The following is a 27,959-nucleotide window of genomic DNA, read 5'->3' as shown; positions in this document are numbered from 1 at the left end:
ACACTTTTTGCTCTTCATTTTTGTTATATTCCTTAGAAAATGAAGATACTTATAGTAACTATTTGGTCAAACATAGAGTAATGGGCTGTTGGACCCCAAAAAGTTCACATTTTGTGCTGTTGGATTACCCCAAATGGCATGCATAAAAATAAAAAGATATCTAATGAACCTAGCCTAATATGTCTAAGGCCTAAATAAGCAATTCTAGGCATAATATATGCTATCTTAGGCTTAATTTAGTACATATATGTGCTATACTAGGCCTAGGAAAGTTTAGATTTGGTTTTACTTTATGTATTTTGTGCTATCTACACAATAGTACAAAACGTGAGCACTATTGGCTACAACAGTCCATTTTTGTAGACCAAATAGGTGCTATAGGTTCTATCATTTTTGGAGGATGAGTTAAGACATAAACATATTTGGGAAAACTTTATAAAGACCAAATATAAAATTGATGGTGTTTCGCAGATCATAGAGCCAGGTGAAGTGTGGATGTGGATTATGTTGATATTCAGTAGCATATCTGTATGTGTGTAAGTGTACTCACCTATTTGTGCTTGCGGGGGTTGAACTTTGGCTCTTTGGTCCTGTTTGTGTGAACTCACCTAGTTGTGCTTGCGGGGGTTGAGCTTTAGCTCTTTGGTCCCGCCTCTCAACCGTCAATCAACAGGTGTACAGGTTCCTGAGCCTATTGGTGTGTGTGTGTGCGTGTGTACACTAGGGTTAAGTAGTGGATTAACTTATGTATTATGTTACAGGGGAACTACAAGACGGGTTGTGGATCAGGCTCTGCCCGTCGGACCTTTCCAGGACACCCACTCCACCTTCGTCCCCAAGTCAGTCTATAACTTAACCGCCTTATCAATTTATAGGTTAACGCTATCGCCATTTTCTTCTGCTAACCTGCTTTTAGCAGTTTTTGATAATTAATGTTCCTCTATGTTTCATTTCTGTAATACACGTCAGATGTTCTTTCTCACTGGTGGTCTAGTCTAGCCTAGACTTGACGTTGGTGATCTAGTCTAGTCTAGACTTGACGTTGGTGGTCTAGTCTAGCCTAGACTTGACGCTGGTGGTCTAGTCTAGCCTAGACTTGACGTTGGTGGTCTAGTCTAGCCTAGACTTGACGTTGGTGGTCTAGTCTAGCCTAGACTTGACGTTGGTGGTCTAGTCTAGCCTAGACTTGACGTTGGTGGTCTAGTCTAGCCTAGACTTGACGCTGGTGGTCTAGTCTAGCCTAGACTTGACGTTAGTGGTCTAGTCTAGCCTAGACTTGACGTTGGTGGTCTAGTCTAGCCTAGACTTGACGTTAGTGGTCTAGTCTAGCCTAGACTTGACGCTGGTGGTCTAACTGGCAGTCATCCGTCCTGCCACTTCCACAGGTACATCAAGGAAAGTGTCGCCGAGATGGAGTTCGAGCCGAAGACAGTGACCGCGCCCCAGCTGCCCGTGTACCACAACCCCAACTGGTTCCTGATGCCCGTGCAGGGATGGTTCGTGCTCTCCATCATCCTGGCGGCACTCCTCATCGTCCTGGTCGTCGTCTGCGCCATCCTCTACAGCAGCCTCAAGAAGCAGAGGAAGAAGGCAAGTACTGCAGAGGCGCTACAGTGTTATTACAATTCTTCGTGAGGAGATAATGAACATTTGTATAGAAAGTAACATTAATTATAGTAAGTGTTAGCGCCCATTTTTATATTGGGTTTATATTGCATCAAGGAAAGTATTATTGAATTAATTAACTTAAAACCTGTTGTGTTGTGGATTGTTACCTGTTAATAGCTGCCTGTTGTGCGTGTCCTGTGTTCCTTAACGTCTATCACGTTACGTACGTCTATCTGCGTAACGGGTTCACGTCGTGCGTGACCTGTGTTCCTTACCGTCTATCAGATGACTCGTGACCCGTGACGTTTGTTCCTAGACTCGTGATGTGGGAACCGACCTGTGAGATTTATATTTATTTAATTTATATGAATTTATATTTACGTTAATTTATATACTTCGATAGCAATTTGTATAATGATAAGTGGACTGTATTTCTGCAATAATCTCATAATCTCACAAATCGATCCTCTACACATTAGGGGGGGTTTATATTACACATATGCAGCCAATCAAATTACAGTAATAGCTACATACATTGTTGAGGTTCCTTCTCTTATAGTACAGCAGGTTAGTCCACCAGGTATAACTAGAGTGTAGACACCAAATTATCCTCTTTGAGGTAGCTTCTATCACCCAGTAACTGGTGCACATAATCTTGCATCCTCGTCTTGACCTGTCAAAAGTGCGCTAGCTGTGAAGCCAGAATCCTATATATGACAAGCTATATCAGAGAAAACACTATACAGTACATGGAACATTAAAGACCTGGCTTAATTACCTTTAGTATGAGGCTTCCATGTGATCTAACCGGATAACCCTACCCAATGACATTAATGGCCACTAATGATAGATAATGGGTTTCGGATAGACACTTAACTTGAATTTGTAGACAGCGTGTTGATAATGGTACACTTTTAGTTTCCATAACACTACGTCCAAGTAAATTTAACAGGAGCCGAATTTGCTCCCGTGTGAGCCTCTGGTCTAGTATAAACAATAATGGCTGCCCTCCTTCCTCCACTCTGACGCCTGGCTTACATTGTCCAGATTTCAGAACGTGATAGAAGGGTCACATTTACTCTACTTTAATATTGATAATTAAGTTAATTTATATAAGATGTTTTTATGATGGTAAAGTCCAAAGACTAATGTATTTAAGAACAATTCCCAGCAGAATAGCTGGTGAATTATAATAGTATGTGGTGATGATATCCCGTTTTCTATAGACGGTAATTCCACTACAAGTTACGTTTTCTATGGGTAACTTGTTTATACAACACAGCTATTATCTGTATGATATATTAAATGGTGTCGGATTTTCCGACATAATTCCCCAGGGGGCTGCTCACGGGTCGAAGTCCTGTTTAGAACAGACGAACACCGATACTCCTCCATCGAATTATTACATTAATGATGTTAGTAGTTAGTAATCACACATTTGTGTGTCTGTTCGTACAGGACGGATGTCCCGTACTAGAGTTGCAGGGGTTAGAAGTCTAATGCGATTTCATTTCCCTGTCAACTCTTGAAAGGCTAATATTCAAGCCTAATTACATATTATTTAACCCAGAAGACTGGATGTGATCAAGTACTACAGTCAAGTATGATTCAGGGACTGCAGTGAGATCAGTGACCTTAGATATAACTTGAAGTTTCTTCAGGTAACTGGTCACTGATATATAAACACTGAGGCCCATGGAATACATCTTGATTAAATAATAAATGTATCAAATCAGTCATCAGATTTATTGGGGTTTAATTTAGTTAATTGATTCAGAGGATTGAATAGCTCATCATTAAAGTAAAGTATGGTTCTGAGACTGCAGTGGGTTCAGTGACATTGGTCGCAGTGACTTGTAGCTGTTTTAGGCTACTGTTCACTGATTTGCCACTGAGGCCTCATGAACTCATCTTCAGCTTTAAATGATGATACTAACATCAACCTCTGTTACTATAGTCAGCTGTAATCTCCTTAGTATAATGCTACTGGAGAAATATAATCAGCTGACAAATTTAGATTTCTACTGGTATTGTTTATCTGCAGTCATAGGTCTCCTCAGGCTTGATACTGGGCCTGAGAGTAATTTACCTCCTGCAGAGTTTAACATGGTTATGCCCTGATATTTAGTAGGGCTACCGATGAATCGATGACAATAGTCTGTCCCTACAAGGAGACCGAAGTCGGTGAGGTGATCAGACTTAATATTATCTGCCAATTTTATTCCTCTATTTCTCAGGAATTTGGCTGTTGCTCTCAGACCTTGAACTTGTAGGTCTACTGGTATTTTGTCCACCACAATGGCTTGTACTCGACAGACGTACCTGCCTAAGCGTACTGATGGTTGTACCACCTGGTAGACTTGAGGTCCTGCATCTGTTACAAACCCTGAGATGTTGAATGACATCTGGGCTACAGGCCTTAATTGTAGTTCATCTGCCAGCTTTTTAGTGATATATGTTCTTTGGGATCCTTGGTCAAACAACCCACGGGTATGGACCTTGGCCCTCTTATTCAGGATGGTAATTTGGGCAGTAGGCAAAGTCGTATTACCTTTAGACTTTGCCGAATGGACACTCTTTGTTTGTTGCACCTTGCAGTACTGTACTGTGGTGGGAATGCTATCTTCCACCTTGGGTCTTGAATACGTTAATTTCGTATATTTGCACAGTGCTGCATGGTGCCTACCTCTTCTACACCTGTTGCAGGTGTTGAATTGGGTATCACAATAGTCTATGTTGTGTGACTTGAGACACCTTGCACATCTCCCTAATTCCTGGAGTCGCTCCATACGAGTGTCTCTGGTTGGATAATTAGCACAACAGTATGTTGAATGTTTCTTTTTGCAGAACATACAAGTCCCCCAGCCTACTGCACGTTTGGAAGTTACCGGTTTGGGTGAACTAGTAACAGTAGGCTTGGAGGTTGCTGCTGCATTGTCAGATTTTCTGCAACTTGATGTTTGAGTAATTGGTTGATGTTTATTTGGGGTGGTTGTTTTACCCTTTAATTGACTATTATTTTCTATTTCTGAAGGCTTGCAAGAGGCTTTAACTTCCTCATTTGCTCGTCGTTTGTTTATGATGGAATGTAAACCTTCAGTGATGTCCTGTACTGTCAGGATGGTGTTATGTTGATGTGCATATAATTCATCTAGTATATCGCTGGACAATTTTCGTTGAAGGACTACTTTGGTCATCCATTCACTAGTAGTTATATCAACCTTAAGTCTGAATGTTCTTAGTAGTGACTCAAACTCCATGCTGAAGGATTGTAATGAGTCAGCAGTCTGATCAGGTTGAGGTAAATCCAGCAATTGTAGTACTAGATGTATGACAGTTTTCTCATTGCCAGCATTATTCCTAGGAAGCTGGACTGGGAAATTAGTGCTGTCGCTATTTTCATTTACATTTTCTACTACTGGTTCAGCTTCACCTCTAGTTTGGAGGCATGTTAACTTAGTAGCTTCAGGTATTGGGTTTTCAGAAACCACAGAGACTGTGGATAAATTGTCTGAAAACTGCTTAATTTCTGGTGGTATATTATTGGGTGAAGCTGTAGTGGGTGAAGCTTTACTGGGTGAAGCTTTATCCTTGTTGATTAAAGGATCTAATCTGGCTTTACATTTATTCTCAAAAAGATCCAGATCATCCATAACATTATCTACTTTATTTGATGTACTTGCTATTTGTTCTGATTCAATTATCCTGTGTAAATGTTCCAACCTGCCTTGAGTTTCTTCTTCATATTGTGCAAGGTCAGACAGGAATGGTTCCACATCTTCAACTACTATGTCGTCGTCGTCGTGGACCTGATTTTGGTAAGATTTCCTATTTGCTTTCAATATATGCAATTGGGTTTGAATCTGCAACAGTGGTATTTTCAACCGACGATAATTAATTACAGGCTCATATAACAACTGTTCATATTGGTTGAGATCTCTTGTTAGTTGGCGTTTGCTTGATATTAAAGCACGCTTTGCTTTCTGTGGATTAGTCATGGTGACTTGTTAATTGGGCACCACTGGCTCATAAATTGTGAGCAAGTACTAATGGTAGCCTAGGGTAAATTCTGCACTCACTAGGCAATAATCCTACCTCTACTAGAGGTTAGCACTTAAAATTAATACACATTATATATATACAATCATACACACTAATGATTTGAGTGATAAACCAGTGTCACTGGAAGTACCTTTAGGTTAGCTCTTCTATATCACCCTAGGATGGTAGAGACACTAATTAATCACTCAAAGGTGTAATGATCATAAGTAATTTATTATATATACAACTCAACTCGAGTTGATAAAAATTACACCCAAAATAGGGTCTGGACCATTCATTAATGGTGTTAGGTTGTTCAATATAGTACAACTGACTATTGTAATAATGGGACTAGGATGAACAATAATAGTTCAACTAGTCATATCCTACCCTGTTGTGGGTTGGCAATTAGTAAATATTATACTGTGATCACTAGTGCAATATATATTAAATAATTCTCTATTTTGGAGAAATAATATACACAATTATTGATAATAGCCTCTTAATTAGCCTCTATGAAACTTCTAATATTATCAAGAAGTATTAAATATTATTAGTGACCTCGCGAAATAAACTCCACAAAATTCGTGGATAATCTCTCGCGAAATGTAACACCACGAAATCCGTGAACAATCTCGCGAAGACACAGTCACTAATTTGGATGGCTTCTATATTAGCGCTGTCATTTCACGAAATAACACGCCACCAAATATCTGTGGGTGTGCATGAAACCGCTGATGAGGCAGATCTGGGCTGAGGGAGGCTCCTGAGCTCCCACGAGGCTACGCTTCCGTCTTTGACTGGCTGGCCTTTGTTTAAATAACACTGCACTAGTATATTTAATGAATCCACTGGATAACTGGTTCATCCGGTACTAAGATGACCAAATGTGGGTTCAAAGGACCGAATATTCCGGTTCCGAAGGTCCAAATAATGTGGGAACCGACCTGTGAGATTTATATTTATTTAATTTATATGAATTTATATTTACGTTAATTTATATACTTCGATAGCAATTTGTATAATGATAAGTGGACTGTATTTCTGCAATAATCTCATAATCTCACAAATCGATCCTCTACACATTAGGGGGGGTTTATATTACACATATGCAGCCAATCAAATTACAGTAATAGCTACATACATTGTTGAGGTTCCTTCTCTTATAGTACAGCAGGTTAGTCCACCAGGTATAACTAGAGTGTAGACACCAAATTATCCTCTTTGAGGTAGCTTCTATCACCCAGTAACTGGTGCACATAATCTTGCATCCTCGTCTTGACCTGTCAAAAGTGCGCTAGCTGTGAAGCCAGAATCCTATATATGACAAGCTATATCAGAGAAAACACTATACAGTACATGGAACATTAAAGACCTGGCTTAATTACCTTTAGTATGAGGCTTCCATGTGATCTAACCGGATAACCCTACCCAATGACATTAATGGCCACTAATGATAGATAATGGGTTTCGGATAGACACTTAACTTGAATTTGTAGACAGCGTGTTGATAATGGTACACTTTTAGTTTCCATAACACTACGTCCAAGTAAATTTAACAGGAGCCGAATTTGCTCCCGTGTGAGCCTCTGGTCTAGTATAAACAATAATGGCTGCCCTCCTTCCTCCACTCTGACGCCTGGCTTACATTGTCCAGATTTCAGAACGTGATAGAAGGGTCACATTTACTCTACTTTAATATTGATAATTAAGTTAATTTATATAAGATGTTTTTATGATGGTAAAGTCCAAAGACTAATGTATTTAAGAACAATTCCCAGCAGAATAGCTGGTGAATTATAATAGTATGTGGTGATGATATCCCGTTTTCTATAGACGGTAATTCCACTACAAGTTACGTTTTCTATGGGTAACTTGTTTATACAACACAGCTATTATCTGTATGATATATTAAATGGTGTCGGATTTTCCGACACGTGACTGGGACATTATCTATAAAACATGACGTAATATGACACGTTAAATGATACACGTCATTCGCAATATATGCACCTTGGAGGCCAACATCTGACACCTTGTTTGTGTTCTCAAGCTGGTCTGTCACCTGGGTTGATTGATTGATTGATGATGAAGATAGGAGATAGCACGGGCATGAATAACCCGTAATGTTACCTGGGATACTCTCCCCCCTGCAGATGAAGAAGCTTCTGTCTACGGGACTGGTGCTGTCAGGGTGTGTGGACCCTGTGAATCATGAGGTGTGCCACTGTCGGGCCCTGGCACCTCTGGTTCGCTCTCACACGCTCCTCTCAGAGGCCTCTGCCGTCTCCGGAATCTCTGGCAGGTCCCTCCGCCAACCCTCTAGGCATCAGGGCGCTGTTAATTATAACAATGCAACACAGGTTGGTGCTATTTCTATCACCGGATACAGTGGAAGTCTAGTTTTAGTTTAGCATTGTTGTTGATATATGTGTATTTAAAAATTAGTGCAGGTTAAATTAGCATATGCAATGTTCATATCTTGCTTTGCTGTTGGTTGACACACACACACACACACACACACACACACACACACACACACACACACACACACACACACACAGTAGATTACGTCGGCGGCTCACAGCCGAGGATCACGAGTCTATTCCAGTCACAGGATAGAAACGTTTGGGCAGCATTTCCCTTCATCTGATGCCTATTGTTCACCTAGCATTAAATAGGTACCCGAGAGTTAGGCAGCCTTTGTGAGCAATATCGAGAGGATTATAATAGATATGATTCAAGAAAAAGTAATGAGAAGTCAGTACATTAAACAACCACCGGTCGGATAGGCCGGAGTCCAAGAGCTAAGAGCTAACCGCTCGATCGTGCAGGGACAAATCGTTGAAAACAAATAGGTGAATACATACACACACACATACACACCTACACCTTTGTATATATCAAGAACGGTGTTAAGATTCTTTGACAGTCTTGACTGTTGACAGGGTTCTTGAGATAACATACTGATACACAATAACATACATATAACAAATGATACAGATAACATACTGAGATACACAAAGATGTAAATATTAGCAGTGAACCTTGAACCACGACCTCCCACAGCCAAGGAGGTCGGGGTTCCTGTCGCTACCCACACCAGCCCTGCAAGACGCCGAGAAGGACAACAGCCAGGACTCTATTATCACAACAAATACCCAAGTATGGCTTAGAGCTACTTAAAAACTCTAAGAATATTATTATTCAAGTTAAACATACGCTGCCCTTCACGAGGATTGGGTTAGATTTACTAATTTTTTTAGATTTAGATTTTTTAGATTAGAACTGATTTTTTTAGATTATTAGATTTTTTTAGATTATTTAGACACTTGTAAATATGCAGGCGATGAGTCACAATAACGTGGCTGAAGTATGTTGACCAGACCACACACTAGAAATTGAAGGGACGACGACGTTTCGGTCCGTCCTGGACCATTCTCAAGTCGATTGAATCACGAGTCTATTCGATTTACAATCGACTTGAGAATGGTCCAGGACGGACCGAAACGTCGTCGTCCCTTCAATTTCTAGTGTGTGGTCTGGTCAACACTTGTAAATATACTATGAAGGAAATTAGTTTAGTGTTTTAAGCAATTTAATATATATTAGGAATTTAGATTATTTAGATTTGTTCATTTAGTGTCTTTCATTTAATACAAAAGTGTTAAGAGCCCGTAAGGATAGGAGGGTAGAACTAGCCTAAGCTACTCTATCCTTTTGACTTATATCTTTTTGTCTCAATAAATAGTACTTGAACTTGAAATGCAGGAATATTGACATGTTGGGACAGGCCAATGGCGCAGGGTTCGATTCCTGTGTCAAGTTGGGACTTAGGGAGCCGGTGGCTGAGCGGACAGAACACTGGGCGCGTGCTCCTGTGGTCACGGGTTCGATCCCGGGCGCCGGCGAGAAACAATGGGCATAGTTTCTTTCACCCTGATGCCCCTGTTACCTAGCAGTAAATAGGTACCTGGGAGTTAGTCAGCTGTCACGGGCTGCTTCCTGCGGGTGGAGGCCTGGTCGAGGACCGGGCCGCGGGGACACTAAAGCCCTGAAATTATCTCAAGATAAGATAGGTTATCTATCGCCGTGTGTGTTGCTATCGTGACCAAGGAAGCGGCAAGAGGCTCTTTAATGTTCTCGATTAACGTCATGTTTGATCAGAGATTGTCACTCTTAATTGGTGTTAGTAGTCACTCTTAATTGGTGTTAATAGTCACTCTTAATTGGTGTTAATAGTCACTCTTAATTGGTGTTAATAGTCACTCTTAATTGGTGTTAATAGTCACTCTTAATTGGTGTTAATAGTCACTCTTAATTGGTGTTAATAGTCACTCTTAATTGGTGTTAATAGTCACTCTTAATTGGTGTTAATAGTCACTCTTAATTGGTGTTAATAGTCACTCTTAATTGGCGTTAATAGTCACTCTTAATTGGTGTTAATAGTCACTCTTAATTAGCGTTAATAATCACTCTTAGTTGGCGTTAATAGTCACTCTTAATTGGTGTTAATAGTCACTCTTAATTGGTGTTAATAGTCACTCTTAATTGGTGTTAATAGTCACTCTTAATTGGCGTTAATAGTCACTCTTAATTGGTGTTAATAGTCACTCTTAATTGGCGTTAATAATCACTCTTAGTTGGCGTTAATAGTCACTCTTAATTGGTGTTAATAGTCACTCTTAATTGGGAGTAAAGGCCAGACTTAATGTATTCCGGTACTCATTGTAATTCCGTAGAAACAATTGACAATATTAGTAACAAATGATGATCAGTATCAATTGTCAGCCAATTAAAGCAATTATTAATTGGTAGTAAATGGCATTATTAACTAGCAGTTCGTGAGAATATTAATTGATAGTACACATTGTCCATAAGATCAAGTCTGACTATTATTGATAATAATGTTCTCTCTTAACATAGCTTGAAATTGAGGATGCGCCGCCCCCTTTGGCGCCGAAGCAGACCTCTCTCACGGGGACCAGTAGCGGGGAAGGTGCCGGGCGGGAGGGCAGACTCGGTCATCCTGAGAGCAGATCCGGCAGAGAAAGCAGACTGGGAGGCCATGAGGCAAGGCGCACAGCTTACGATGGCAGATATGGCAACGCCAGTCGATGTGGAGGTGAAGACAGCTTCGGGGAGATGAGTGGCAGGCATCACCAACGACCTGTTGGATCTCATAACCCCGACGTCCAGTTGACTACCATTTATCCTCCACCGACCCGGTTCGATCTGTAGCATGAGGCTAGCTACGTCTAGCCTTGTGGAGGATACGGAGTATAGACCCATCGCCATCCTTCCTTTTGTCATAATTCTATTTATAAACACGGAAGGGAAGTATATACATGTTCAAAATACATTATAGTATTTACATACACTACGTTTAATCTTCATGGGACACACCGTATTTAAGAATCAGAAAAAATACGTCACAATATTGTGTAACATCATATAATGGGCATTAGCAACTCATGACAATACAAATATCTATATAAATCTACTAAAATATCGTTTTGATTTATAAATATCTCCAAAATGTCTCAGGAATACCCCTTCAAGTGTCCACTACCAGGAAGATCACAGTTCACTCCACAAGATGACTACGTAGCCTCAAGCTTTGTAGATTAGTAAATATTTTCTGTTCGGAAAAACATTTCTTGCCCTTATTTCTATAGAGCTTGCAAACACGTCGGGTTTTCTTCCTGTTGGGAAGTGTTGTACATGCTGCTATGGCGGTGTGTCCATTCACAGGATGAGTAGCGCTGCCCAATAAACTCACCCCTCGGGGCAAAATTTAAATTTTTTAAATTTTATATGCACCTCCTGTCTGAATAAGTTGCAGAATCCAGACAACTTCTTCAAAACGTCAGATGTATCACAAACAAGAAGCATATCGGTTTTAAGTCTAGCAAGCCATAATGCAGGACAAAACAGGAGAAACATTTTCACTCTTAGGGTAATAAACCCATGGAGCCGCCTACCCGTCATAGCCGTACATGCCAAGACATTAATTCAGTTTAAAAATCAGCTGGAAAAAAATCCTCAGGAATATTGTGTATAACACTATTTACATTCTGCTATTCAATAATGGATTAAAGAAACGATAATTTTGCTAAAGATTAACGATTAAGTTTCAGTTGAGACAGACTCGTTTAACTAGAGCGTGGCTCACTTACAAGGTAGTGTAAGGATTATTCCACGTATAAACAAACATCAGCTAACAAAGTGATTAGGTATTTAGCGAATGTTGAACACTGTATTCAGTGATCACAGTATCTGTTTTACATATATAGTGAGTAAACGTGGAATTAAAAGTAATCTAATTTTAATATGAACTGTAGTAGAGTGGACTGCGTTCTAGACTCACAATCGAGGATCCCGAGAGGGGGTTGAAGTACTTGCACACATTTCCTTTCACCTGATTCACCTGGTCACTTAGTAAATAGGTACCTGAGTTATCCTACAGTTACAGCCCCGCTCCTGTGCCAGGTAAGTCCAACACGGGCTCACCATAGCCCGTGCTACTTGAAACGTTTTCTTCCGAGTAGCTGAATCTTAAACAACAACAACAACAGTCACAATAACGTGGCTGAAGATACGATAACCAAACGACACATCAGAAGATGAGGGGGCGACGATGTTTCGGTCCGTCCTGGGGCCAGATTCACGAAGCAGTTACGCAAGCACTTACGAATCTGTCCATCTTTTCTCAATCTTTGGCGGCTTTGTTTACAATTATTAAACAGTTAATGAGCTCCGAAGCACCAGGAGGCTGTTTATAACAATAACAACAGTTGATGGGGACGTTTTCATGCGTGTAAACTGTTTAGTAAATATAACCAAAGCCGTCAAAGATTGAGGAAAGGTCTACACGTTCCTAAGTACTTGCGTAACTGCTTCGTGAATTTGCCCCCTGGTCCATTACCAAGTCGACTGTCGACTTAATAACGGTCCAGGACGGACCGAAACGTCGTCGTCTCTTAAATCTTCTGGTGTGTGTGGTCTGGTCATCAACACTATATAAATGATGCCTATTTCCTATATAGGTACCTATGGTGCCTATATAGGTACCTATGGTGCCTATATAGGTACCTATGGTGCCTATATAGGTTCCTATAAATGGTGCATATATAACGTTTCCGTCCAGCTAAAATTATATACAAACAATAATATAAATAGGCGAAGAAGTACAATATATATATATAAATATATATATAAATATATATATATATATATATATATATATATATATATATATATATATATATATATATATATATATATATATATATATATATATATATATATATATATATATATATATAAACAACGTAGCGAAAAGAATAGAACGCAAATTACTATTAAGGATATTACATCAATTGAACATAGCAAATTCAATGGATGTAATAATGACAACAACTTCCTATACTAAATTAAAGAAGAGTGCAGACATGACCCCTTACCTTGAGGTGCTTCCGGGGCTCAGCGTCCCCGCGGCCCGGTCGTCGACCAGGCCTCCTGGAGGCCGACCTTGGAAACTGTAGAGAAACAAATTGCTTAGATCTCAACGAACTGTGTGAGACATTAGTATAAACAGCCAAGAACTGATTTGAGACAACACAGAACGCATCTTGAAGACGAACATTGGATTAAGAAGACAACAAAGACCAGCTGACAGATGGATAAAGTACCAGCTAGCAGATGGCTACATTAAATTCAGATTTACAGGTATCTAATGATCAGGTAAGCCACAAGATAGGATTATTTATAGGTCTTTATCCAACAGAGGACTGGTAAAGGTTGGACTTGTCCAGGTCCAGCCTTGGACTGATACAGGATAACGCCAAATCCTGACAGAGAATAAAATCATCAGGACCTTTGACAAGCCACCGGCTTCCTGTCCTTGTAGAGGCCACTAGTGGGCTTCGGGCAAATCATGGTTACGTAGGCTATTGAGTCAAAATCTGTGTCAGCCTCATGGTGTGGTGATATGCACTGTGTCCTCATGTCCAGTAAACATGAGAACTAAGTTAACATCTTGGGGTTAGAATCATGTAGTGAACACGATCAATAAATCTGATTGTATTTATGCCAATTTAAGACAATAAATTTTTCAAGAAATGAATGTTTTTTAATGTTTATTTAAATATTAGTAATTTGTAATACTGTAGTAATTAGTAATACTGTCCTGGGCCGCTTTAGGCCTCTCTCAGAATCCCAGTGGGTGCAGTACCCAGGAGTGCCGTTGATATGACGTTGAAACGACGTAAATTCTACGTTGATTTGGCGTTGATGACGTTGAGTCGGTGTTGACTTGGTGTTATTGTGCTCTTGGATATTGTGACCACTGGGTATAAGGTCCATAATTCTTGGAGGATAGATAGGTCAGTGTCATCTGGTGATCAGTAAACACAAGGTAAGGATTACATTAGTAATTTGACCATGACCATAAATTACCATGAGGCCTACAATAGTAATGTTCATATATATGTAAAGTATCTGGGTCCTCACAATTGTCGTCACACTCACAATAATTCTCACACTCGCAATTGTGAGCAATGGGTAGCTGATGGCTGGAATGTTTAAAACATGATGAAAGTTCCCATTTTATACAGAGACACCAAAAAGTGGAACAGAGTAATCAAAATTCTAAACTAATCTATCCTAGGGTCCCCCCTCAAAAAAATTATAGGCCTAACATTTTTTTTTTTTTTTTTTTTTTTTTTTTGAGATATATACAAGAGTTGTTACATTCTTGTACAGCCACTAGTACGCGTAGCGTTTCGGGCAAGTCCTTAATCCTATGGTCCCTGGAATACGATCCCCTGCCGCGAAGAATCGTTTTTTCATCCAAGTACACATTTTACTGTTGCGTTAAACAGAGGCTACAGTTAAGGAATTGCGCCCAGTAAATCCTCCCCGGCCAGGATACGAACCCATGACATAGCGCTCGCGGAACGCCAGGCGAGTGTCTTACCACTACACCACGGAGACTTCAGAAACATGCAATCTGAAGCCTAATTTAGTGCATATATGTATTATACTAGATCTAGGAAAAGCAATATTTGGTTGTTATATATTTTCTTCTCTCTCGTGCCGTCTAGAAACATTAATAACACAAAACTAGAACTTTATTTTGGCTGCAACAGTGTATATTGAGATAATGTTATTCCCACAGTAATTATAGATACTTTACTTTTTGGATAACTTGTTGTCTTTGAGACATATTGATTAATAACAAAAGAAATCTCATTATCATAAGAAAAGGTAAAGTAATTATCAAGAGAAAGTACTAAGTCAGTCCAACTCTATAGCACTGGGAAGGGATATGAGAATGAGGATCTGGCATAGGACGGAGGGAAGCAATGTTGTCCAACTACATGGACGGTCGGGGATTGAACGCTGACATGCAAGAAGTGAAGCCATTGTTATACCGTCCAGTCCAAGTGATTGGGTATGAGAAATAAAAATATAAACTAGTTTTGTTTTCATTTCTGAATAATCAGACGGCCCACGAAGTCCTTAATTGAATGTCTACAGCAGTGTTGGGTCCGGTTCCCACTGTGGAAGAACAAGCCTCCCCACCGGGAAGAAAAAGATCAACGTTGATAACGAAGGATTCAACGTGGAACCAACTCTTGGTTCCAATATCCAAGGGTGCCAATTCGTTGGAGCTCTTGGATATTGTGTCTACTGGGGAAAACTCCTTATGACAAGATGCGTTCGAGCACCACTGCAGTGGAGCTCACATATATATGGCCAGATAAAGGTAATTGTGAAGAGCGAACGCTAATCAGGAAGTAGACTTTATTCCTGAACATAATTTAGGGCTAAAATAAACGATCTGCATACCGGGTAAACCTCTCGACGGTGAATATGCGAACTCTTTTTGTTAGACATGCATCAGCTGACATAAACCGTACGTAATTAGGCAGTTATCCAGCAGACCCGGCAACGTGATTGGCTAAGCGATAGGATGAGCCTTCACTCTGATTAGTCAAATGGAAAGTTGTAGCGACCTCTGACGAGAGACAGGTGAACTAGACTCAAACCCCAAGTAATAATAACGATGAGGACTCCTGGTTCAACCTTGACAAGGAGCGGACGTCTGGAACGCCTCCTCCGCCTGGGAGCCGCTGGATCACGTTCTGCTTTAGCGATTTGGATTTGATACTACCGCTTGGCGCCCCTATTCCACGGTCCGTTTTTACGACGCCTGGCGCACATGTCGCCTTGGGTCACGGGATTGTTGGTAGATTTTTTTTACGTGTTCTGGCTAGTTCTCACGGCAGGGTGACGGTGTCCGGCGCCGGCTTGGCCGAGAGTTGGTGGGCTCCTGGTGTGCCCTCAGCCGTGGTGGGCGGCTGGCTTCTGCTCTGCCGGGGAGCATTGGTTGACTTTTGTGTTTTGCTGAGGGCCGAGTTTTGGGTTTTGCTACCTGGTGTTCTCTGTGTGGGGCGAGGCTGGTGCTTGTCACCCTGAGGGACTCCTGGGGTTCCCCAATCATCTACCTGTCTGCGTTTCTTTGCCGCGAGCCATATTACTGTCCAGTGATTGGCGTAACTCGTTTAGCGATTAGGCTTGGCGTTTCACCCTTTACGGGCTTGGCAATTAACCCTTCCCGGTTAATTTTCGGGGCGCATCTGATCCCACGATCGTCGTCGCTCCTAAATCAACAACATAATAACAATAATTTATTTGCAAGAAGGTACAATGGGTTGGTGAGATTACCTAAGAGTGGTATTTTTACATTTTTTGCAAAGCCACTAACACGCACGGCGTTTCGGGCATAAACTCTGTCCAAAAGTGAGTAACTCTGAAGAGCCTTTGTAACACACCCACCTGTATGAAGATGTGGGGGATAATTTAAGTAGCTGGCACAGTATCTCCTATTTGGCTGCTGCAAATATTTATTTGTTTCAGAAATTAAAGAGTATTAGCTCGCTCTTTTTTCGCATAAAACATAGAAAAAGTTTCGTATTAGTTGAGCCGGAACCATATTTTGAATTTCGTGCTATCATTCATCTATGCAAAGTTTCAGCAGAGTTCAGTGTATATTTAAGAGCATTTTAAATATATAATATTTTCTTTAAACATTAAAAATATTATTTAAAATTAATTTTGTTTTAGTTTAGGCGAAATAATGAATGTTTTTCCTAATTGCTTGAATTTGAAAGCTGAGTTCCCTGGCCATCAGCTGGTGGAGAAACCTACCCCGCCGGTGTTTGTTTTGGTCTGTGAGAGACGGTGGGTGTTGCGCGATTTGAGCTGCCTTCCCCTGAGTTGTCAAGTGTTTGTCAGTGTGACAGGCGCGTTGGTTCTTGAGGTATGCTTTATGAATGATATGTGGATATGATGTATAGGTTACCTACTCATTTATATGCTCGTGTAACCCGAGCGAGCCAAGATAGGTGCAGCAACCTATGACTGACAGCTCTTTAAAGGTCTTGTTTGACAGTCATATTAGTGGGTTTGACGTCGTATGATTACAACAGGCCTTTTATTTTCCTTCTGCGAGTTGTATGTTATTTATCATTGAAGTAACATTAATATTTTGGGTGTTATGAGATGTTTTCCCCTCTCTCTCTCTCTCTTGGCTCTTTACTGAATGAAATAGGCCTCTTTCAAAGCGAAAAAGTGCTAAATACTTACTAGCATAAGACGTTTATATGATAATTCTCTTGTCGTAAAGAGCATGAAAAGACCAGGGCTTTTAGTCATCTAGCTAGTGGTTTGGAATTTAATTTTCAACATTCTATAAGTGGTCCTTAGGTCACTGTGATCTGTAGTCTGCTTTTGGTCCACATGGCTCTGTGGTTTACAGGCCATAATAGTCCACTGGATATAAATCATTACATGTACGAGATAGCTCGACAACCAATTTTAAAACCAAACCTTACTCTGCCAAACTTGACTACCTACTTGTTGACGATTTAGGGGATCAATGTCCTCATGGCCTGGTCTCTGACCAGGCCTCCTGGTTGCTAGTCTGATCCACCAGGCTGTTTGATGTGGCTACTTGCAGCCTGATGTAAGAGTCATAGCCTGGATGATCAAGTATCCTCTGAAGGTGCTAGTAGAGTACTCTTTTTGAAACTATGACATGTCTTACACAAGGAATTCATGCTAACATGATATATCAATAACAGACATCTATTGGAGCAATGTGGGGATTTGAACCAGTGACATGGGTATTCCCAGCTAATCACCTTAAACCACCTAGAGGTTGGTATCGGCTCATTTCCTCAAGACCCTTAGTGAATTCAGTTGAAACCCAGGTTCCATTACTTATATTGTGGTTCAGTGGTTTAAGGCTAAGAGTACAGTACTTGTTGCTGTTTTGAAGCCCCGCTTTGCCACAATTGATTTTCTCATGGCAGTTTCTTAATACTATACTTGAAGTTGAGGTTTGTGTTTAATTCCAGGTTACTATGGTTCTTGTGCTGTGATATCAAAGTCTTAATTATTCTCCAATTTTTTCTAAATTTAATTATTAATATAAAGACTCTAAACATATTATAAAATGAAAATTGTCAATGATCACTAGGTGTTTGGTAGCTAAAATATGTGTTAAGGCAGTTTCTTGAGCAGGCTAGGTGGTGTACTCTGTATATTAGTAGCTAAGGACGTAAATAATTTATAATCATAATTATTAAAAATGTATTTTTATTTTATATATACAGGAATTCTTACATTTTTATTCAATATTAGCTTACACTTGGTCTTGATATGTCAGTTACAATGTTAATTACAAAAATATCCTTGTGCTTTTGATATGTTTTTGCTGAAATGGCACTGGCATTACTTGAGAAACCTTTGAGACGTGACTCTTGGCCAGGTAAGAGACCTACACTAGTTGAAGGTCCTCAGAGTCTGTTACTTGATCTTAAGATGGAAGATTTGATAATGTAGCTGGAATTTTTCATGTTTTCTCCTAATCTTCCTTGGTTAAAACTCCTTTGCAAAATGTCAATTTGGGTACAGACCTGTAGTATCATTCATCAACTTTGCAGGAAACATCCAAAATATTAGAAATTTATTTTTCAGACATTCAAAACCTTATTATTTTAAAATGATTAGTGGATAATTTCCTTAATCAAATTTAAATTTTCTTCTATTTTCAGCAGGCCTAAACCATGGAAGAAATTCACCTTATACCTACAGTACAGAAGCCACTATTTCGATTGCCACCTCGATCAAGCTTGGCTCTCCCTTCCTTTGTATCAGACTTCATAAAAAGCCTATCACGACCTCAAAAGGTTAGTTTCAATAGATTACTAATTTTGTATTTAACAATCTCGATAAATCTGGTTGGTTTGATTCAGATATAGTAAATTCTTACTGTTTAAAAGTTAAACAATATTTTTAACATATACCACAGATGAACATGTCTTAAAAAATGTTTTATTTTTTGTGGAAGACTCTTGTTTTTCTTGTGTATGATTCACACAAGTGTGCTTCTCAAGTTTGGAATTGTCATTACATTCCAAAAGTTTTCGCCTAATTATCAATTTCCCGGGTTTGATTTCCAAGCAGGACAAAGATTTCCTTTCTCCTAATGCGGCTGTTCACTTAGCAGTAAATAGGTACCCAGGAGTAAGGCAACTGTTGTGGGCTTGCATCCTGGGGAAGGTCAGAAGTTCAAGCTGGGGGCAGACCTCGATACATGCCGAAAAGTTGGAACTGAATACATTCCCAATAAATTTGATATGCTAAACTTTAGAAATATAAAGTGATAAAGTACTGTAGGTTTAATACAAATTCAAAATTTTATGGCACAGCCTGTTTATTCAGTATGTAAAAATCAACATTGTATTTCAGATTGTCATTGTGAGCATTGGAACTGGTTTAGCTTTGATTGGGCTTGTTGCTCGATATTTACGTCGCCGTCGCCGTACACCAAGGAAATCTGCAATGGCAAGGCATGATGACTCAGGTCGAAGCACTCGAAAACTTAAGCCAATCACAATATGTAGTCCTTCTGGTGGTGAGTTTTTTGCATTAAAATAATCTTGTTAATCATCACCATCTTCTCATACAAACATTCACTAAAGTCGTCTCTGAATATATAAATGTTTCTTGTTTTCCAAGTTTGCTCGATGATTCTGGCAGAATTTTTCATGACTAATGAACATAAAATTTGTGTTAAATAGGTGAGAATAGGCTGTTGATAAATTGTCACTTTCATTGATTTTATTGATTAAAAGAAATTTACACAACTTATTCACATTTTAAGTGACAACTAGACTATTTAAAAAATTTAACATAGAAATTTCCTTCTCTTAAATTCAGTAAACTTCATTACTGTGTCCGAATAAAGGTGGTGAAGCGGAGCATCTCAGATGCTATGGGAACAAAGGTGTATTGCCCTTTGAGTCGCCTGTACTTGAGTGATTGTCAGTACAGGCGAGTGATTTTTGTAACACAAAATAGAACTCGAAACAATGGGTATAAATTGGATGAGTTTCAATTCATGGTTTTTCAAGATAAACATACATGAGAGGGTTCTCTATTTTTTTACTATGTCCGAACAAAAATCGGTAGGAGCTATGAGGATGATTCGAACCTATTATACTCTAGATACTCCCAGGCAAACACTCTAGACCACTACACCATATCTAGACCATGTCTCTGTGTAGTGGTCTAGAGCATTTGCCTTGGAGTATCTAGTGTATAGATTCGAATCCTCCTCATAGCTTCTATCAATTTTCTCATTGATACAACACGTTAATGTAATTTCTTCGTGCATTTAAAGAGAGGCATAGGAGATAGAATTCCTAGACTACAAGGGGGGCTCATATGGGCATTGCGCGAAACCCTGATTAACCCTTGCACTGCTCACCTATTTTCGGCAAAAACGTCTTGGTGCAATTGTCAAGGACATATTTTTGTTATTTTTACAAATGTTCAGGTAAATTTAATGTCAAAATGTTTCCAAAGTCAACTATTTCCATTTCAAAACACAAATAGTAATGAAAACATTAAAAAACATTAAAATATAGCCAAATTAAAAAACAAAAAGCACAACTCTCTGAGCGCCTAAAGGCGCTTTGCGCAGTGCAGTGGTTAAGCTTCGGTGGAAGCCTCGGGAGCCCTAGAGGCTGCTGTTGAATCCCAGCCCTGGTTATATCCCAGCATATACTGTGTGTTCAAATCCTCCTCATGGCTCCTACTGATTTTATCGTTAATGCATTTCTATCCTTTATCTCTTATAAACATAGGCAGGTGAAAACAAAACTAAAATAATATTTATCATTTGTACAGTAAAAGCTGAAACACTTGTTTCAGCTTGTACTGTACTTATTATTATTATTACCTTTGATAAATACAATGACATACCTTTGCAATTGCAATATGTTGTGCCACATACATTGCCCTATCTGCAACACCGTATGTTGCTCTGGTAGGTCTGTACATTGAATTAAATTGAATTTGTCACAAGATTTACAGTTTCTGCAAAGAAGATTAAACCAGTGTACTTCTTTTCCAGAAGTTCATAGTGTTGGTGGCAACATATCCCCAGGGTTCCATCGTTCTGTTCACCGTCAAAGTTTTGGCTCTGTTGGCAGTGACCGGGCGACTGTAGCCTCAGTGTTGACCACACAGGCTGCCGACGGTAGCACTCTGACGCCTCAGCAGTACGGAGTTATGGGTAAGTAAGCAGTAATAGTGAGAGCAGAGCAGAGCTGTGAAGTATTTTGTTTCTGCTGTGTAGTATCTTTAAAATATTGAGAGATTTATCTAATAGGATACGTCTCTAGTGGCAGGACAGGCAGCTGCAGGCTTGTGATGATTTTTTGCAAGTTTATTTCTACATGCAATACAGTACTATCATAGCTTTGAAAGCTTCAGCAGGTTGGCTGTTCCCAATGTTTATTAATTTTTGAAAGCTCTTGTCTGGTTTATCACTGTAGCTTGGCAAACTTGAAATTTGCATTAGAGTTCTTAAAGTGGTCTAATTTGGTTTCTAACTTAAGTACCTTAAATGTCTTGATGACATCCACCCTGTTGTGAAATTTTTAACTTATTAGTAGTGACACAATTTGTTCTGCCCTGTTCCATATCGAGGGTTGAAATGCAGTCCAAAAACAAAACTTTAAAATTGATAATTCATATTACAGTAAATTCTTAGTACTGTAATAAAAAGATCCTCCTTATCCAGCTATGCCATTCAATTTTTTTTTTCCAACACAAATTTTTATCTCTCTCTCCTATTAAAAAATATGGTCCATATGGCACAAATCTAGTGTGCGTGTTTGTGTGTGTGTGTTTTAAAGATATACAATATTATAAATACTGTACAACCAAAAAGCCAGGTGTTCTTAGTGGACACACTCGTCAGGATCAGATGTTTGAAGCCTGGGCTGCCATGAGTCAGTCTAAATGGCAGCAGACACTTGGCAGGTGGTGAAAGTGTTTTCTTCCACTGGGCTGAAATAGAGGTTGATTGGGTTGCCATGAGCCAGCCTGAGCAGCAGTAGGTGCTCTGGGTAGGGACCAGCACTAGTACAGTCTGGGCGATAGCGTGAACTTGTTTGAACCATAAAGTAGAATAACATAATCTAGACACAGATATTTATCCCACTTATAATATTATTTCTCATTTTAAAACTGGTACTGTAAATGCAATCCTGTACTGTGTTCATGTAATGTGACGTATTGTATGGAGTTAAAGCCTATGAGGCTTTGTGTCGAGTGGTGCATGGAGACACTTATTCTATTCATCAACCCTCACTAGTCCATGGTTTCCTTGCTAATATTTAAAGGTATAACTTGTACATTAGGTAACTTTTATACATTTTGGTATTATTTAAGGTCATTTTGATTGTAAGATGTCTGGTAGTAGTAGTAGAACTTATGGTGGAGAGAAGAGGAAGGTTCTCAATGTTCAGGATATTCTAATAGTGATAGAGAAACTTTGGTTTATTGGGAAAAGCCCTTTTTGTGATGTATGCAAGGAAATGGACAAGTAATTATAATTCACTCTACAGTTGTTATTGTTCTTTTGAATAGCAAGTCCCTCACGATAGCTATGCTTATGGGCCTAGATGAAGCAATATTCAGGCGATTCCACCTAGAATTGCAATCTAGGGACTGCCGTTGAAAAGCAGTGGAAATACAGAGAATACAGAGAACATATACGGCACACATACACGATAAAGCTACAAATTATTGATCGTCTCAAAGCTCTCCAAATGTACTCCCTAGAAAGGAGACGAGATAAGTATTGTATCAGATAATTTACGTATGGAAAATACTGGAGGGCCAGGTTCCAAATCTACACAGTAAAATAACATATTGGAGTGAATGATATGGAAGGAAATGTAGAATAAAACCAATGAAGAGTAGAGGTGCCATAGGCACAACCAGAGAGCACTGTATAAATGTAAGAGTTCCAGGGTTGTTCAACATACTCCCAGCGAGCATAAGAAATATTGCCAGAACAAACGTGAACATCTTCAAGAAAAAACTGGATAGTTTTCTTCGAGAAGTGCCGGACCAACAGGGCTGTGGTGGAGCTGTGGCTGCTCCATGCAACAGCCTTTTGGACTAAGCTCTCTCAACTCGGCCAGGCTTGGGGAGTAGAAGAACTCCAAGAACCCCATCCAGGTACGCTCTAGGTACAGTGGATTTTGTTTGCTGCCAAAAAGCTTGAATGCAAGTTAGGGACTATGAACTTTGAGGGACCTAATGTAGATTTTGATTAAGGTTAAGAACAATGCAAACTCAAAGTCTAGTACAGTAATGTTTACTTAATTTGTACTCAATTTGATTAGCCTGCTAGTTTTTTTTTTTTTTAGTCCAGTATGTAATTTGAATGTACAGTATACCGATACAGATTTGAGTATAGAATCCAATGAGTCCTTTTCTGTAAATAGTATTGAAGAATAGTTTAGCAAAAGTGATAAGCATACAACTCATTTGGCTATCTTGAATTATACATGAAAGACCACCAAGGAATATAAGATCTTGCCACTACCAGTTTAAGTACACAGTATAAATGTAATTACTGTATTACAAATATTTACTTGTACAGTACAGTACTTTATTCCGATGTTTAGATGTCTTGCAGGTCTGGTCTCTACAAAGGCAAAGCGAGTAAATGGTTTAGTTATTCCTACACGCTGTATAGTGCCACACCAGCATCATATCCTTATAGCTCTGATTTGGAATTCCTTGAAATCTGGATATCTTAAAAATAACCCTTCTCTGTATTGCTAATTTCCTGGCTAAAAAATATAGGAAGGCTGAAGATGGAGGGATCGATCCTTAAGACTAAAGGAAAAAAAATACATTGTGGTGAGGAGCATGAAGTTTGCTAACGGGAATACCAGAAAGCAAAGCAAGGACTAAATAGGCACTAGAGGAGCAGACACCACACTGAGGGAGAAATTGGGACAGCTTGAGAAAAAGAGGAAGAAATAGTAATACTACAAAAATAGAGAAAGTAATTGGAAAGCTAGAGGCACATGGTATTGAGGGGGGGGGGGTTGTCTTAAAATGATGGGTCAGATACAGTACTTCAAAGAAGCCAGAGAATTAGCGCAAGTGAAGTTGAAGCTGCGGGAGAAACTGTTGCAAATGAAGTTCACCAGAGCTCTGTGTTGGGACCTCTGTTGTTGACCATTTACGTAAATGATTTAGACATAGGATTGAATGACAATTTTATATAATTGGTCACTGTTGAAATTGTCAAATCTGAAAAAGAAATAATTGTATAAATGCTCAAAATGAGTAATACATAGAAGTGTAAGTTTATTCATAGCATTTAACCTTTCATATGTGAAGCTTAATTTACATTTTCTAGTGAAAATGGTAAAGGGGGACAATTGAAATGCTGTACACAAGTGGATGAAATGGTAAAACAAGTTTTTTTTTTTTTTAAGTGTATTAAGGATATCAACTCAAAAGAGTGGATACAAACTAGACATGCTTACAGTAAAAAAAAATAATTAAAAAGACACTTGGAAAATACAAGCCAAAAAAGGGAGGGGGGTTCTTACCTTTTGGAACATTTGGAACATTTATTTGGAACACTAGGCAAAATAATAGATGTGGGATTGCTGGACAGTTGAATCCTTCAGTAGCTCAGCTATTTAAAGGTATGCAACAAAAACAAACATACATGACAACCAAAAAAAAAGCATATGACCAAAAAAAAAAAATTAAGGTCTATGGTGATTTGAGAACAAGAAGCACAAGAGAAAATTGCCAGTAGTAATTGGAGTTGTTGACAGATTTAAGTATAACATGGAAACATAAGTGATTGTGATTGAAAATAATAATTATAATAATTCACACGTTAGACTTTTTAATAAGGTCCCCCCCCCCCCCGCCCCACCTACCAGGGTCAAATTACTGACCCCGCCCAAGATGGAACCCCACAACAAGCTGACTAACTCCTGAGTACCTACTTGCTGCTAGGCAAACAGAGGCATTAGGTGAAAGGGAAATGTGCCCAACCATTTCTATCTCGCCCTGGATTCGAACCCAGAATTCTCGATTGTGCATCGAGAACGAACCTGACTGTACTACCAAGACACTAAATATAAATAGAAATCGTTTCTCTTCAAATTTCACATGTCCCTATACTATAAAGAGAAGGTGCCTCATGGGGGCCAATAGATCTTCTGTACAGTACAGGCATACCTCAGTTTAAGAGTTTAATTGGTTCCTGGAGACGCCTCGTATTCCGAAAACTCGCATTCCGAAGCTAATTTCCCCATAAGAAAAAAAGGGAAATGAATTAATCCGTTCCTGACTACCCCAAAAACCCCACATCAAACTAAATTTTTATACCTAATTCATCTAAATAAACCTACAAAACTATGTTCAAGTTATTACTTACCTTGCTGTTGATTGCTGTAGGCGTATGGAAGATGGTGAGGAGGTGGGAGGAAGAGAGGAGTTACTGTTTGGAAGGGGAGTCCCCTTCCATTATCACATCAGGCAGTGAGGACTTCACTGGTATGCACACTCTGGCACATTTTCCCTGCATACCACTAGGACTTGCTTGTTTTACTAAGAATTTGTCTAATGACACTTGTTTTTCCCTACATTTTAACACAAGTCTGTAGTAAGACATCACATTATCATTTAAAAGGTCAATGCAACGGCCTGCTACAGCTTTATCTGGGTGAGTTTTTTCAACAAAACTTTGCAGTTCTTCCCATACTTCACACATTTTCTTAATCAAGAAAGGACATCCTCTACTGCCTCTACTCACAGCTATTTTCTTAGGTTGAACCTTACCAATGGCTTTCTTGAGACCCATGGCAAGATATATAATGACAACTTTTATGCTCAAATGGCCAAAAAACCGATAAAAAACTGTAAAGCCTTGTGAAGAATTCAGGTGGGATAGTCACTGGACACGAGACACTGGTAAACTGAGGCGCGATCGTCATGCCACCACGCGCCAGTCGGCCTGTACACGTATCAACAAACTCGCGTCCCGAGGTAACCCTCGCCTTCCGAGACATATTTTTGGAGTAAATCCTGCTCGTCTTCCGAAAAACTCGCATACAGGGACACTCGCATTCCGAGGTACCACTGTAGTTTAATCTGTTCTTATGTTCTTGTACCAATGTCATAAACTTTTATTAACATGAAGTAAAATGTTTAACTAATTATTTCATGAGTTTTGTAGGTGATTGGCTCTATAAATACCTCTATAGCAAAGGTTAATAATCACACGGAATGACGTACTTTAGTCTACGTTTGTATGGTATACTTTCCAGGGACTTTACATATACAAGACAGGTCCCAAAGTGTACTGTATAATCCATGTGGGGTTTAATAAAGGCTAGATAATGTTGAATGATAACATAAGGATTTATTATTAATGACTGTAGATATGAAGGCTTGTATCCTATTAGCACTTGAATATTTATGATTTTCCCCTACCAACCTTGAGGTTAACTTGAGGTGCTTCCGGGGCTTAGCGTCCCGGCGGCCTGGTCGTTGGTACAATCACGTACCAATCATGATTCCATGATCTTTCTCACAATTGGACTTTGCAATTTCAATATTGCTTATTATATTTGCAAATCTATCTTTCAGCCAACTTCATGAACCATTTGCTTGTAGTCATCTTAAACCAAAATTTTTTTTAGGAAAGAATGCCGTAGAGGAAGGTATGATTAAAGAGATCATTCTTGATTTTTGCTACTGCAGTACTCTGGCAAACATAAGATCAATATACATTCCCTTATTTGCAATGTTCGTCTGGTGTTGCATTACATTTCTCCATTTGGTGAATTTTGCTTGAACTGCGGCATTTTGGATTGATCTGCTGTATCTCTGCTTCAAGTTAAATGGAATGGTTTTTGTAGGAAGAAATTTCATGAGGGTACTGCACATTTTTCTTTCATGTATTGCCAGATTTGATTTAGACATTGAATAGTCAGTCCCTTGTAAAAATTCAAGAAGTAGTTATTGAAATTGAATTGAAATTGAAATAAGTTTATTGAGGTATAAATACACACAAAGGGATGAGGTAGCTCAAGCTATTCTCGCCCCGTTCAGTACAATGTGTTCATATACATATGTATACATTGCTGGCAATCATCATAAAACACAATACTAGAAAGAAAGTAAGGCTTTATTTAGGAAATAATATGATGATCTAAAGTTTTAGATAAAAGTGGCTATTTCTGGGATTGTAAAGCTTTGTTTTATCTAGTAAATTTTCCACCTCTATGGAGACTTGTATGTCAAAGAAAGAGTTGTTAAAAATTTCTAATATAAATTTCTAGATAAGATTTAATATGTTCCCAGGTTTGGAAAGCCTTGAGTGCTTGCATACCTCTTGCTGCCACTGCTATCTTATTGTCTATGTACTATCTGCCTGATATATATAGTGTTTCTGGTATAGATTTTTGGTGTCTCATTTCAAATTTCATATGTCCCTATACTTCTGTCAAAGCTACAAATAAATTTGCTCTGGATGGGCTGTCTGCACTGTAGCGAGGTTTGTAGTGTCTGGTACTGAAGGTTGGAACTACACTCATTCCTTCATAGACGAGTCTAGTTCATGAAGTACATACATAATACATACGTCAACACAGACATTACGTATTTGTGTTGCGTCGCATGCTGATGGTGTTGGAAAAGATCTGTAGTTTATCTTGAGCATTTATCATTGAATCTCTGGTGGTTCTGCATTCCTGATCTTGATCCACACTTCACCTAACATTATGCTGGACACAGTTTGCTTCTTTGTTTGACAAGTTGACCATCATTTGGCTCGCAGGAAAATTTGCTGGTTGCTTTTGGCGTTCCTAAGCAATTCCTGCCTCGACAAG

At 39.2% G+C, this 27,959-nt stretch overlaps 2 protein-coding genes across 4 annotated transcripts in view; both read left to right on the top strand.

Annotated features, from left to right (window-relative positions):
* LOC138366659 (uncharacterized) overlaps window positions 1-11,451 on the top strand; it is a 48,892-nt gene extending 37,441 nt beyond the window's left edge. The window contains exons 9-13 of the mRNA XM_069327880.1: window positions 762-839; window positions 1,386-1,590; window positions 7,806-8,012; window positions 8,719-8,814; window positions 10,576-11,451. Of these exons, the coding sequence (XP_069183981.1) occupies window positions 762-839; window positions 1,386-1,590; window positions 7,806-8,012; window positions 8,719-8,814; window positions 10,576-10,890 (901 nt within the window). The 3' untranslated portion in view covers window positions 10,891-11,451. The remainder of the gene's footprint in view (window positions 1-761; window positions 840-1,385; window positions 1,591-7,805; window positions 8,013-8,718; window positions 8,815-10,575) is intronic.
* A 5,395-nt stretch (window positions 11,452-16,846) lies between these two features.
* The window catches only part of Miga (mitoguardin), a 305,305-nt gene continuing 294,192 nt past the window's right edge, over window positions 16,847-27,959 (top strand). Inside the window, exons 1-4 of one of the 3 annotated variants that reach the window (XM_045737863.2) lie at window positions 16,847-16,978; window positions 18,780-18,911; window positions 19,474-19,639; window positions 21,143-21,304. In XM_045737863.2, the coding sequence (XP_045593819.1) occupies window positions 18,789-18,911; window positions 19,474-19,639; window positions 21,143-21,304 (451 nt within the window). In that variant the 5' untranslated portion in view covers window positions 16,847-16,978; window positions 18,780-18,788. Of the gene's footprint in view, window positions 16,979-18,776; window positions 18,912-19,473; window positions 19,640-21,142; window positions 21,305-27,959 lie in introns of all 3 variants that reach the window. The other 2 variants (XM_069327877.1, XM_045737864.2) reach the window with 2 other exon arrangements.

This window comes from Procambarus clarkii, chromosome 20 (assembly GCF_040958095.1).
Source record: "Procambarus clarkii isolate CNS0578487 chromosome 20, FALCON_Pclarkii_2.0, whole genome shotgun sequence".
NCBI lineage: Eukaryota > Metazoa > Arthropoda > Malacostraca > Decapoda > Cambaridae > Procambarus > Procambarus clarkii.
This window is presented reverse-complemented; position numbering and strand designations above follow the sequence as displayed.